The sequence below is a fragment of the Cyanistes caeruleus genome, chromosome 8, assembly GCF_971803275.1.
Source record: "Cyanistes caeruleus chromosome 8, bCyaCae1.hap1.1, whole genome shotgun sequence".
Lineage (NCBI taxonomy): Eukaryota > Metazoa > Chordata > Aves > Passeriformes > Paridae > Cyanistes > Cyanistes caeruleus.
This window is the reverse complement of record NC_141708.1, coordinates 18,063,681-18,077,619: the sequence shown is the minus strand read 5'-3', so window position 1 is coordinate 18,077,619 and position 13,939 is coordinate 18,063,681. Positions and strand designations below refer to the sequence as shown.

At 40.9% G+C, this 13,939-nt stretch overlaps 1 protein-coding gene across 20 annotated transcripts in view; it reads right to left on the bottom strand.

The window, feature by feature from the left end:
• ARHGAP22 (Rho GTPase activating protein 22) overlaps positions 1-13,939 on the bottom strand; it is a 146,584-nt gene that overhangs the window by 50,284 nt on the left and 82,361 nt on the right. Inside the window, exon 1 of one of the 20 annotated variants that reach the window (XR_015290051.1) lies at positions 10,081-10,424. The exons of 18 other annotated variants lie outside the window; for them this stretch is intronic. Coding sequence is in view for 1 of the 2 variants with exons in the window: in XM_023929574.2 (XP_023785342.1) it covers positions 10,081-10,132 (52 nt within the window). In the remaining variant the exon portion in view is untranslated. Of the gene's footprint in view, positions 1-10,080; positions 10,425-13,939 lie in introns of those variants that run through there. One more of the 20 variants, XM_023929574.2, reaches the window with a different exon arrangement.

Below are 13,939 nucleotides of genomic sequence, written 5' to 3'. Positions count from 1 at the left end.
GACAAGGGAGAGCAAGATTTTTTTTCCCCCAGCACATTCTGCAGACAGCCCCATACCAGCAGTAAGCTGTTTTCCCTTACCCTCTTTTCTTCCACTCCAGAAAACTAACCCTTACTGTATTTCCTTGGTGTATTTCAGATCTAGAGAGTTATAATGAGCCCAGTCCTTTATGGTGATGGTTTGGAACTGCCTGGACTATGTGCCTACAGTCATTTCACTGATTTTAACCTCTGATTTTAAAGGAGAGGAAATGAATTTTTTCTCAGGCCAGCAGAAGCCATACACTCACAAGGAGGCAGTTTAGGCCAGCTGGAAGGAGCTGTGTCTGTCTGTACAAGGCACATTGCAGGAGACATCTAAATTAAGGCAATTTAATTTGAGGATACAAAAAAGAAGTTACAAATATATGTATGAAAGACTCAAAAAATAGTAGCACAGCTGTGCAAAACAGGCCATATGGTTCCATGTGGTTCTCCAAAGCAGCAAGTGCTCAACACTTCTGAAGAATGTATCAAATTATATATTCCAACTGTGGTTATGTTTACATGCTATTATAAGGGAGGAAATTCCTTCCTGACCAAAGATGATGATACTTCATGCTTTGAAAAATCTGAATGAAAATGACTGGATAATTTTTATGCATTACCATGCAACCACAAGTAATTTTCTAATTCTCATAAATTTCTTCAAATCTTTCACACCAAAACAAAAGTCAAGGAATTTTTTATATTTTGAAAAGAAATTGCTTACCATAACATATGGATAGTGACTTCTTATCTATCTTTTTTAATGATTTCATATTGGAGAGATAATATCCAACTTCTGCACTTCTCCTGAACTGTTGTACTCACGTTTGCCAGGTCTGCTCCATGACAGGAATGAAGTGGTTCATGCCTTATGAATACATCTCTCTACAACCACCTTTTCCCTCCACCTTGCCACTCATAAGCCTATTTTTTCTTTCTCCTGCACTTAATCCACTATGAAACTAAAGACATCCTCACTATTTTTAAAAGACTGTATGTCTCCCATCTTAGCCAGTGCTCTGAACCTTGAACTAAGGAGAATGGAAAAGAAGCCATCCACTGGTAAAGCTTAGGCTGCAGAAGCCAGAGCTTTTAGCTGAGCCTGTAAAGACTGATTCTCTCTAGACTGAATACAGAGTACTGCAGAAATTCAAGCCAACCAATTACGAACATTATTATCTTCTTTAGTAAAGTAACTGAAGCTTTACAAGCACAGTTTTGGCAGCAGCAAATTAATGGACTATCATTAAGGACCCAACAGTTGCAGACTTTGTTTTTACAAAAAGCAAAGCTATTTGTCACATTAACACAGAAAAAGGACTGAAATGCGAAAGCATATATACTGTAGGCCTTTGGCAAAATGTTGACAAGTTTGAGGAAACCTTGCCAATACTAATGATGAGACAATGCAGATGGAAGTACTGCTGATCCACATCCAAACTTAAGAGCTCAGGGATATTCTGATCCAAGTCTGTAGCACTGCTACAGTTTGCACAGACTAACAGTTTTACAGCAGTCTCCTCCTGTATTTGGCTATGCATTGAGTGATCAGTGAATCTTCTAAGCATGACTGCATAGTATGCAGCATTCTTCGCTGTCACAACAATGGTCCTTGGGAAAAATGGGAAGTACATGTTTGTCACTCGGGCCCAGCACTGCAGCCACTCAGAACACAACTGTGGGTGCCTAAAGGACTCCAGGCTGGGCAATGCAAAAAGCTGAGCCTCAATTCTTTGTGCTTTAGGACAGCTGTCAGTGAACTGCTACCAGAACAATGCTTAGAAACACCAATTCTAATTCTGTCCACTCACTGGCAATGAACAAACTCCTCCCAGTTAACAGCATTATCAGAACACCCACAGAAGTTCCTTTGAAGTAGTTAATTATTACTGATATAACTTCACTTTTCAGAAACATGCTGGTTTAGATCAAATTTAAACAAGAAATTAAAAAACCTGTTAGGTAAACAACAACTCATCCTGAGAAATGCCTTCAGCTGGTGGCCTTGTTCCCACTGGAGTTCAAGGGAATGTTGCACAGAATGTTTCTGACTGGATTTTCCAGTGAGAGTTCTGTCTTGAAACATTTTCTGCCAATATTACACACAGATGTACCCTCCCACTGCAACCCATCCTGACAACTGTGTCTCCATCACAGGCCAAAGGCCTGCACATAGGTACTGTCTCATCTGACAAGCTGACACAGTCACCTTTGAGTTGCAGAGGCAGAGAGTAAAGCTCAGGTGTATAACCTTAGAGCTCACAGTTCAAGCAGACTGCTCGCAGAAGGACGATTTAGGGTTTGGGACTATTCAGTTTTCATCCATTCCTCACAGCAGAACTGCCTGAAGCATTACTGTGCAAGCTTCCTCTCCCACAGTGCAGAAAGTTCACCAGCACCAAGCCAATCAGCCACTGAGCTGTCACTCTTCCAAACAACAGCTTCCAACCTGGTACAACATTCCTTCTGGGACAGCTCAGTACTTTTGGGCTAGGGCAAACCCCAGTGAAGTGACAGCAGTCCTTGAACTTTCCCTGGTCTTCCTAAATCTGAAAAGCGCTGTAGTCTACATGTTCTGTCCTGATAGTCCTCATCCAGAACAGCTGGCCAGCAAAAGGGAAATCCTTGTACGTGAAAACCTGTGTCAGCAGCTTCCTCTCCACTATACCAGCACTCACAGTCTCTCAGCAAAGCACACTGACACCGACTGAGGGCTATGCCATGTTTCCAAAATGTCCTTTAAACAATCTTACAATATTTGAGAGTTTACAGGTCTGCTGTGTTTCAAGCAAAGGCTACTGATCAGAGCTAGGTCACAGTCCTAGAAAGACAGTCTCTTTATTACCAAGGGAAAATAAAAGAATTTCCACAAAGGAGCACAGAAAGGAGACAAATACTCAGGAGACATTACAACTCACTGGAGCCTGCCCCAGAAGTCCTGAAGGCTAACACAGGTATGTACAGCGATCCAGTGTAATAGAGCAACTTTCTCCTGGTGCGAGAGCATATTTGGTGCATGGATGACCACACTGGGCTGCCAAACTCTGTAACTACACCTCAGTTATCTCTAGAACAAGAAACACTGCACATGCAGCTTACACATGGCCATTTTAAGACCCACATATTCTGGGGAAAACTGGCCATCAATGCATTTTATGATGGTCAAATACAGAAGATGAAGTTCTTATTCCTAAGAACTAAAAAGCCTTGCTCAATGCTCCTTGTGATATACTACTCAAATAGAAATGCCAGCATTGCCATTTGAGCTGATTCTGCCAGTAGTATAAACAACATAAATTAAATCTAATTACACAGATTTAGGCCACAGAGAACCAGAACTTGCATAAGACCAGCAGAATATCACCCTTACTATTTGGAATGCCCTCTATAGGAAATATATTTGTGTATTTTTATGCTTATAGAAGCAGAAAGCCCATTCTGAAAATGCTGACATAAGTTGAGCTGCTGCACGGATTCTCTGAGCCTGGCTGGTCCACTAAGAAAAATGCAGGGAGGAAATAGGGCACGATATCTGCCTCGTGAGCCTCCTCTTTCTCCTCATCCTGCTCCTTTCTTGAGAGCACAGAACTGTATGCAGCCATTGCAGGCAGAATGTATTACGAGAATTTGTCTTTGTAGTCAAAGGCAGAATAAGAGCCAGAAACCAGGATCTGCTCAGCCAATGACAAGGTCATGTATTAAAAAGCCTTCCAGCTGCTGTTTCAAAACAAAGGAATCTTGATAAGCCTAAAGGCAGCAGCTGCTGCCAGCAGCATGCTGCCTTCCTTACCTTGGGGACACCTGATGAGCTGCTGCCTGTTTAATATTACATTAAAACAGCAGCTTTCCAAATAATTAATTATGTATCTATAGTGAAGCTGTGGTACACAGGGGGCTGGGAGGACATGGTTTGGAAATCGAAGAACCATTTGGGTTAATGGTCTGCAAGGCTGGAAAAAAAAATTACTGATGGCTTCATGATTTGTCAGAGACCCAGTCAGGTAACAGAGGGAATGAGGGGAGCATAGCAAGTGCCCCCTACTCTTCTCTTCTATGTTGTTTTAAATGAAGAGGAATCAGATGAGTTTGAAAGTCCCTAAAAGGGGTTACACATCTAAAACATAGAGAAAAATAACAGGGCTATAAGCTTGTATGGCTTGTCACTGCAGCCAGTTTCAGTGCTCTAGCATTAAAGACATAGAATGTTCCTTTGCATCATGCTAATACTGTGAAAGCAGAAACCCAAGACAGCAGTAAACTATTGTCTTGAAAGTCTGGTCTCTGCCAGTTACCTCTCAGTGAAAACTCAATCCATGGTCTCTGAAGCAAATCTGCAAGCATTTATCAAACAGACACAGCTTCTCCAGCCTTCCAGAGAGATTTCAATTCTCTTGCCTTGTTTAATTTAAGTTCACCAGTTAGGTGATCCAGATACCTAATTGGGAGAGCATTACATGCTTATAATGATCATAATGAAGGAGCAGATTTCTAAATGCAAATCCAAGCCTTTCTAAGCCTCAAATGCTCCTGTTTTCAGATATTCTAGTCCCGTCTTTGAGTATATATAAATATATATACACATATATATATGTATATATATGTATATATATATATCAGGAAGGCCAATTCCCAGGAAGCCAACAGTTAAAAGAACTCTTTATACCATACTCTTTATCCTAAGATCAGCTTCATCTAGTCTAGTCCAACACAGCTTGGATGGCCTTTCTCAAATATGGAATAGTCACACAACAGTAACTGCAAACCAATCTTATGGCAAGTATATGAAAACAGAAATTATTTCAGTGTATACTTTAGCTATTCACAAATAAATTAAAAGATACTAAAAATAATTTATTCTCCACTGCCAGAATACACTTTTCACATAGAATTAAACATGAGTGTTTTGGGAGAACAGGCACAGAGAGTGAAATTACTTTCTAAGGTTATATTGTGCATGAGTGGAGAAACGCCTTCTCTGTATTTAACAAAAAATCCTTTGAATGTCACAATGAGAAATTCCTACATACTAGTGGGGAACTGAGATACAGAGACACTAAATGATTTCTAGTATGATACTGGCTATCATCTAGCAGAGACATTATGAAAAACCCAACTACTGCATCTGGGCAACCCAGGTTTATTCTCATAAAGCAAGGAATACTGTTTAGAGGGTTGGTTGTGTGGAACTGCAAAGGTAGTGTCAGCCCTAGAAGGCAAAGAATGAAACAAAAAAATTTGAACAGCATGAAGATTATTCTCCCAGCACAGGATGGGAGAGGAAAGGAGGCCATTTTCTCATCAAAGCAGTGCTCTCAGGAAAGCCATATCAGGAATTTGGAGTGTACTGTGTCTCACAAAGCTGCTCCTTTGCTCAGCAGCTCCAGAGGTTGCCAGGCACCTCTTCTCTTTGGAGAGCTTTAACTGGGGAGCTGAAGTCACCACTCTCAGCAGTGTGCACATGGGTCACTGAGAGGCAGCGCAGTGTTGGACAGCAAGTAGTTGTGTGCCTCTAGAGCACTACGATTCTTGGCAGCACTGGCCTCTCTGGCTGCTGAATCCCAGAGCCCTGTGGAGACAGTGGCCCAGATCCCACAAAAGCCTAGATACTGATTGGATAAAGCCCCAGTTTCACTCAGATTTTCATACTGATGAGGGAGATTTGCACTAGAGCCACATGGCTTTTCAAGTCATTTACTGAACAACAGACATGTCTCTGGGGTGTCCTGCCAGCTCCTTTCATATCTCCTAGCCCATGGAGTCCAGCACACTGTTTCCTGGGGGCTCCAACAACTCCAAACAGTCAAGTGTACAGTCAGGATCCAGACTGACTGTGGACTCATCTCTACACCCAAGCACCTTGCTTTGATCTCAGACACCATGGGGTATCACCTTTGCACACTTACACCTTGCTGCCTTCCCAACCTATGGAACTCATTTATATGTAGGGAATTTTAAACACTGCTTTCTAGTCAAGGAAACAGGCTTAGAAAATAACACCCCAGTTGAAGAAGTAAGAATTATCCATACCTTTTCCTGCCTCATCATGAGGCTTTTGCTCTACTTTCTGAACTGGAGCATCCACCAGGTAAGTGCAATAAGGAGTTTAATAAAACACAAAGGGTTAGGTCACATTGCTTGAGCTTCAGTGTTGAAAGAAAAGTCACACACTACCACAGTTTGCAGGTCCATCTCATGATGACTATCTAGCTCCTTTTTCCTCTCTACTACTGCTATATTGAACTGGAGATGCACAGTTTGGTTAACTGCACAAAGTAGTAACAGAAGAGCAAAATCACAGTGGCCCCTTTTCAACTTGACTGCCATAGATGCAGAGCATCTTCATTTCCAGTCCTGTAACTTACTCCCCTCAATTCATAGTATTGTATGGATTGAATGCTTCCTTCTGCCAGGATAGCCTTTCTCAGCTTTCATAATGTGTATAAAACCATCCACCCTGTGAGCAAATCAGAGGAGGAAAACAATCAGACAAAACGAAGCAGCAGAGATAACAGAGCTCAGGTTCAAATCCTGCATTTAGCATGACCAGCCTTGGAGGTCCTCAGACACAGAAGCTGTAAAAACACTAAAAAAAGCAAAGCTGAAAGTCTTGTAGGTCGACACCATGCAAAAATGACCTAACTGTCAGCCATCAAATATCCTGAGGTTGCTGGGCATGGGCTGCTCTTCTCAGGCAACAGCCAGCAGACCCCCTCCCAGGAGTGGCAGCCACATCACTTGTCTGCTGCACATGGCATTTTCCCCAGCAGTTCCATTTACTGAACACAAAGGGTGAGCCCACAACATTAAAGAACACTCCCCTCCTTTGAAGTTCAGATTGTTTGGCTTGCCTGGCTACAAACTAAAACTGCACCTTAATCATCCAGCTTTGAAGTCCTGTAAACCTACAGCTGCAGAAAAGTAAGGACCACTTGGCAATAAAACATTAATTATTAAATTCTTTTGAATTAAAGTGGAAAGGCTTTCCTGAAGCAGAAACTTTCTTTTTTGTCCACTAGAAATGAAGACATAAGTGAAAAATTGACAACAACTTGCCAGATCACAAGACAATTATGAGTATACAACATTTTATAGCCCAGTTTCAAGTAGCACTGAGACAGTACTCAGGGAATGGCCAAAGAAAACAAAACAAAACAAAAAAATACATGAGAAAACTAAAGGTTTTAACAATAGGCTACGGAGTTTCATTGTTTTAACGCCTTAAGGTGTGTGTGTGGATGTAACCGATAGGAGTTTGAGGGAGGTTAAAACTGATAATAGGAAAAACAAAGGAATTTTAGAATCCAGAATCTGTCGTTGCTGCAAGTTTTACAGAGGGTATGAGTAGGGTAAGGTGTATGACCAAATGAGACCTACAGGAAGTCTCCATGGGCTCAACAGTCTGCATAGCAAAGGATACACAGCAAGAGAGAACACTGCACCTTGAAACTGGCTGTTTCATTTCAGTCATGTCTGGAAACCCTTGCAGCCTCCACAAAAACAAATAGAGAATTAATTAGAAACACAGTGTGGCCTGGCATACTAGTGAGGAGATAAAATGGTGCATTGTGAGAATAATCTCACTTGGAAAGAAACAGGCTTCAGCTATAACCTGGTACAAAACAGCTAAGACACAAAATCCTGCACTTCCTGGGATTTCAGGCTATAAGACTTTGTAGAATCAGTTTCCAGTTCCTATCTCTGCTGACCACTTCCTGCATTAATCTGGGCAAGTTCCCTCTCAAGGCCAAACCAGGAGCAGTTACCTGGGAGTTTTGTTTCCCAGTCAACCAATATTTCTGGCAATGAACTTGTCCATAGCCCAGCTTCTGTCCCTAGACCATCTGAACCTGTGGGAAAGAGACCACAGATCACAAAGTAATGGCTTGCTCCTTCCCTGTTCAGAGATACAGAGAGCATCAAGGTCAGATCTGTAACTGGAGCCTGTGGCTACTACAGTTTTTGTGCAACCACATTTTTGATGCTATGCCTTGGGCACTCTAATCGTTTAACGACTTTGAACAACCACATTTACTTACTGGGAATATGTCCGTATTCAGATAACAGTAAAGCCCTCTGCAAATTAAGTGCTTTCTTAAAGGGAGTTAAAGGGAATTGCCTTAAGTACCTGGATGGGAAGTGGTTCAAAAGCTGTTCTCTGTCCAGCTTCTTCAAAGCAAGATTAACAACAGCCTGATACTAAACAGCTCAGCTACCTCAGCATTTCCCACTCAGACACACACTGCTTTAGCACTGCCCTTCCTAGAATGTCCTGGAAGCAAGAAGAGAAAGGATACAGCAGAGAGGGCACCAGAAGGAATCAGGATCCCTATCCTGCCAGCAGACCTGATTCAGGAGGCATTCTGGACAGTTTGATGGATTTCACATATCAGATAGATTTTGGCGGAAACAAACTCCAAGAGAAAACACCCTCAGCTCGGTAGGCTGGCAATTTTCCTGCTGGTAGTGACTCATTAAGCGTACAACTGGCAGCTGTTCCCTGAATATCCCTCAGTTGTCCCTAAAAGGCCCAGCCTTAACATCTCCTGGCCGTACCATCAGCCCCTCCCTGCAGCTTGGACACCGCTATGGCAGGCACCTTTCCTCAGCCCCTGCCTAGAAATACATTGCTACTCTGGCACATACTATAAGGGAACGAAGCACTGGACAGCTGGGTGCCCCCAGGAGATGAGAAAAAATCATCCTATGCCCCCTTGTAAGGTAGCATTTATACGTACACATATACCACAAAATGCTATAAAATAAATTAACGCAATAAAATTAATAATCCAGTTACAATATTTTTCCTTTTATCTAATAAAAGCTTTACTGAGACAATTCTATCCTTAAGAATTTCTGAATTATTGTGTAAATTTGTGTACACATGCACACATTCAATTAAACAAAATACTAAATAGTTGGAACCAGCACCTACAGGTCAGCTTAACTAAATTATCACATCTCAATTGCTAGTTCTTGTGCAATCCCATTTTAAAATAGGAACCCAGAAGAAAACACAAAGGTAATGCAAATTTGTTTTCTTTAACTTTTTTCCAAAATATTTTCCTCGGCTTTACACCAGTGATGAAAACCTATACAGTTCTCATTTGCACATATCCCTTAGAAAAAATTCATATTCAAAAAAGGAATTGGAGAAATGCACATACTAAGTAAACACATACATACATAAATGCCAAGTAATATATATATAACATTAGCCAGGTGAGCAAGTCAGATTCCTCAGATGTTCTGGAATTAATGCATGTCCCAGACAGACAAAATCACTGCCATTCACCTTTATGCAAACCCCACATCTGGACTGCTAGCTGAACAACCAGTGTCACAATGAAGACACATGCAAAGGAAGAAAATAATTTACAGTCAATGTGTGTATTGGGAGTTTACTACACTGTCAATTTCTACAATGCTAGAGGCAGACTGCTCTCATGGAGAGTTTTGCATATACCTGGAGAAAAATCAATATTTCCTGAAAAAGCCCACACAGCAATTCACAAAGTGAACCTCACAACAGCAAGCTGAAAATCTCTGTGGAGCCATGCACTCAGGTACTGCTACACAGGAAAGATGCTTAAGAGGAAATATGCTGTTCCTTTATTAGGTATCATTTACTTTATTATTTCAGTGTAGAATGAAAATAAAATGCTCCTTTTGTACAAAAGGGACAAAAAAATAGTGGACCATTACTCAGCTGCTTACCTAAACTTATCTGTAAAAACAAACACACACATTCTCTGTTGCTGTTTTGTTCTGCATCAAGGATTCCATCCCTGTGCAAAACACATGCTCCACATTTAAAGAGTTAAGCATCCTCTCGCTTAGTCGGCTTTTCTGAATGTAAAATGCAAGATAATAACACACACCGTATCTTGAACCAAAACTGAACACAGCATAACAAAAACCCTGGTGCTAAACGACAGGCAGTATATGAATAGCATAATATATGAATTAGCACTGCTTGCTAATTCAAAATAAATCCTTTACTGTGATGTAAAGCAAAACAGACAACACTAAACACACCAAAAATATCATGACTTACCCTTTCGGAGACACTTGCTTTTCTTAAGATATTTGGCAGTAAAAAACGGCATAGCTGCAACACTAAGGTTTCAGCCAAAGCTGACCTTTTGTTATCAAGTGCTAAAAGCAAAATGAACAGACCAAAGAGAGAAAGCAAATTATTGTACCAGATCTTTAAAATGCTCAGAGATGAGCAAAGGGAATTCAGAGTGGGATAAAGTATGTCAAGTTGCACGGTGGGGATTGCAGATATCTTTCTGCTCATTAGCACTGCTGTTCGAGTTATTTAAAGTGTGCTCGGGGGAAATGAGGACAATTTCCATGACAATATGTACAGTATCATATAAGGAGGAAGCATTTTTTTTCAGGCAGAACTTCTGCATTACTGAGCTGCTACAGCAACATATGTTGAGAATCAAAAAAAAAACACAACAGGTTTGGATCATGTAGAAAAACCTGATTCTATTAACCAGTTCTTGTCTCAAGTAGAAAATGTAGCACTATAAATCTCCTGTCATGTCACTGGGTTATCTCTTAATTTCCTCCTTAGGCACTTCTGGCTGTCTCCTCATTTCTACTTAGGCACAAGGAAACTTGCTCCAGAATGTTTTGATTCAAATCATCCCACTACCCCATGCCTCAGTTTCCCTGTTTTTCAAATGGGGCAAGTATGACAGCGCTTTTATTTAAAAAAACCACAACAAAACAACAAAATCAAAACTTCAAGACTCTTGGGCAGTAGGTAATAAGAACCAGGGCTTAACCCCATTGCTTTGTCCTACAGGATTACAGCTGTTTATTTCTCCTTAGTCCACAATGCTGCTTTTAAGTCTACTAAAAATATTTTGCTTTTATTCAACCAAGATGACCTGATTTTGAAATTCAGCCTTATTCCTGTTGCTTCTGCTGCCTCTCTGGGGAGCTTAAGGCAGTTTGGTACTGATTTCATATCTTTTCGAGTTCCATATAGTTTGGACAGTACATTTAACAGCAATGATACTTCTCAGTGTTTGTCTCCTTCTAGTCACCTACCTCTAATTCACTCAATCACAGCATATTGGTTGGGCAGGCAACACTTCATTCCTTGGAATATAAAGGACAATGACAGAAATTTGACTACCCAGTCTTGGGCATACTAATGTTTCTGTGCTTCAAGTCCTTCTATGTGTAATGACCCAAAGGTAGAATTCACCCTTTTAAAGGTTCATGGATTTATGGAAAATGCATAAAAGCAAATAATCCATACTTCCAATGGTGCTTTAGTGCTTGGCTTTTACCGATTCCAGCCTTTGGGGTACTGCCAAGTCATCAGTGCACTGAGACAAGAAAGCAACTACTTGTCAGCAAGGGCAAACATTTATAACCTATAACCATTAACCCACTGAATGGATTTTAAGTCAGCTTTCTGGCAAAGGAAACCTGATCCAAAGGAAACCAGTACTACTCTTATAAGGTAGAAGAATATACAACACTATAAAGAAGACTGTAAAACCAGGGCTGCACTTTCCAAGATAGGAAGCTTATAGCTGTGCCTTTTTTTGGACCATTTGTTGTCAGCATGGAAATAAATATTAGGTTTTTTGGGGCAAGACAAGTTTTATGCTTAAGAAAAATACATTCAGCATGTCATCTGAAAAACTTCACAGTTTAGAATTCACAAATCCCACAATATTCAGTAGGATGTCATTGTTCTTGTACCTGTACCATCATACAATAAAAAACCTGAACCAAACAACCCAACTGTGTGCTCTTTCATTAGACAGTTTCGAAATCAGCTGACAAGGTTTCAGGAACAAATAATTCTTCCATAGCAGACCTCAAGCTAAGGTCAAGTTAACCTTATATTGTAAAATCATATTTGGTCCTTAAGCATGCATGGAGCAGAAAGGAATAGTAGGAAGGAAGGAGATGAGAAGAGTCCCTGAGTCAGTGACACAGGCAGCTGCCATCTGTGAACCACTGCAGGCTGTGGGTAGGACTTGGGGAATGTACAGTATCATATGAGGAAGAAGCATCTTTTCAAGTAGAACTTCTGCATTAGTCAGCTGCTATAGAAGCACATCACCTTGGAATGGGAGCCCAAGCTTGCTACTGCTCTGCTTTGGAGATGGCCCAATCTACATCATATTTAATCTGGAAACACTGCCTGATCTTGTGTCATAAAAAAGAAAGACCTCACACATTCTCATAGATTAAACATAATTTATGGCCTCACAAATCTTTCCATGGATATCTGGAAATATTTGGGGGTGTGGGCCCTTTTTATCATTCTCAATTCCTCCCAGCAGACTTTAAACAAAAATTTGCTCTAGAATCTGGTTATTTTGAAGAAGTTCAGCAGTCAGAAAAAGCTCCGAGTTCAACCCTGAACCTCATGACACTTCCTCATGCTATTATTGTGTGGTACATTAGAAAAGAAGTCATGCCCAAACAGCCCTCAAAACATCAGCTTCCTTTTTGCCAGCAGACATGTCCCACACTCAGTGGCACACCAGGCTGGAGTTCCTTATGAACTAAGTCTGCCTTTACGCACTCAGTGATTTTAAAGGGGGGGGAAAAAAAGGAGAAGAAATACCCAGTAAAAACCACAGCACAACCACAAGGGAACTCCCTTCTCTGCCAGTTTAACACAGGGTCAAACACAGACTAATGTACTAATCCTCCCAGCTGCCTAGGATTCTGGCCCTTTAATGACCTTGCACAAAACCTTAGTGCTTGTAACTCCAGTACCCTATATTCTACCTCATTTCCAGCTCACTGCCCTTGGAGCTAAAACCAGAGTTTGCCCTCCTGTTAGACTTGCAATTTCCAGGGAGAACTTTGAACTTAGGTAAACAAACATTTGCATCTCTCATCCAGGGCAATGAAACACAAGTTCTCTCTCTACCCCTCCCTGCTTCCTACCACCACAGCCTACTTTGAGAAACCCTGTGTATCTTCATGATGAGATAGCTGTTTATTCTTTATCCTCTAGTACTCTTCTGTTGCTCAGCATAGCTTTCCTTAATCAGCTCTCCAAACAGACTGAAATCAGGTAAAAACTTCCATCCTGACAAAAATCTGCAGACACCAAGATAGAATGAATTAGACCCAAACCATCAAATGTTATCATTTGATGATATCACACCCACTGTTAAGACTGCTTCCTTTAGTAATGCTTCTAGAAAGGATTACTAGATAGAAGTCCTTTCTGTGACTGCAAGAAATCTAAATTTTTCTGTTATGTATCATCATAGCAAAGAACACATTAATATATGATTAGTGGGTTTCTCTTCTTTTATTCATCCTCCAGATCCCAGTTCAATTGAACTGACTTGGGAGTGCACAGAGCATAACCTTTACTATTAACAGCAGGCTAAATACATGGAGAAGAGCACCCACGACTCTTCATTACTGCATTTTCTGAAATAAATTTCAGTATCAGGTTTCAAAACGCTTTACTGAAAGACAGCATCATCTTCTCCATCTTACAGATGGGAACTGGAGAAGGGGATTGTGACTTCTGTATTACCACCACACAATTAAAAAAAGGGAACAAGAGGGAGATTTTTCTGATACGTAAGTGAGCAGCACATAGCTTTTTGGTTCCTCTTCTCTCTCCTGCAGCCCAAGAAAATTTTAGCATCTTCAACAAACAACAAAATGACTGACAACAAACATGAAAACTCCTGATTACTATTAAAGGTCATTAGTTGTTTGCACATGTTTAAATTTTCCACTGGATTACAGCCTTGGGGGATTTTCTGCTTTTATTTCCCACCTGGGCCCAGTTAGCATGAAACTCAGAGAGTAAGGCAGTAAGACACTACCTTATTGTTCCAGGATCTGATCACAGAGTATGTGATAAGACTGTGTGGCTCTCACAGCCCTTGAATGCC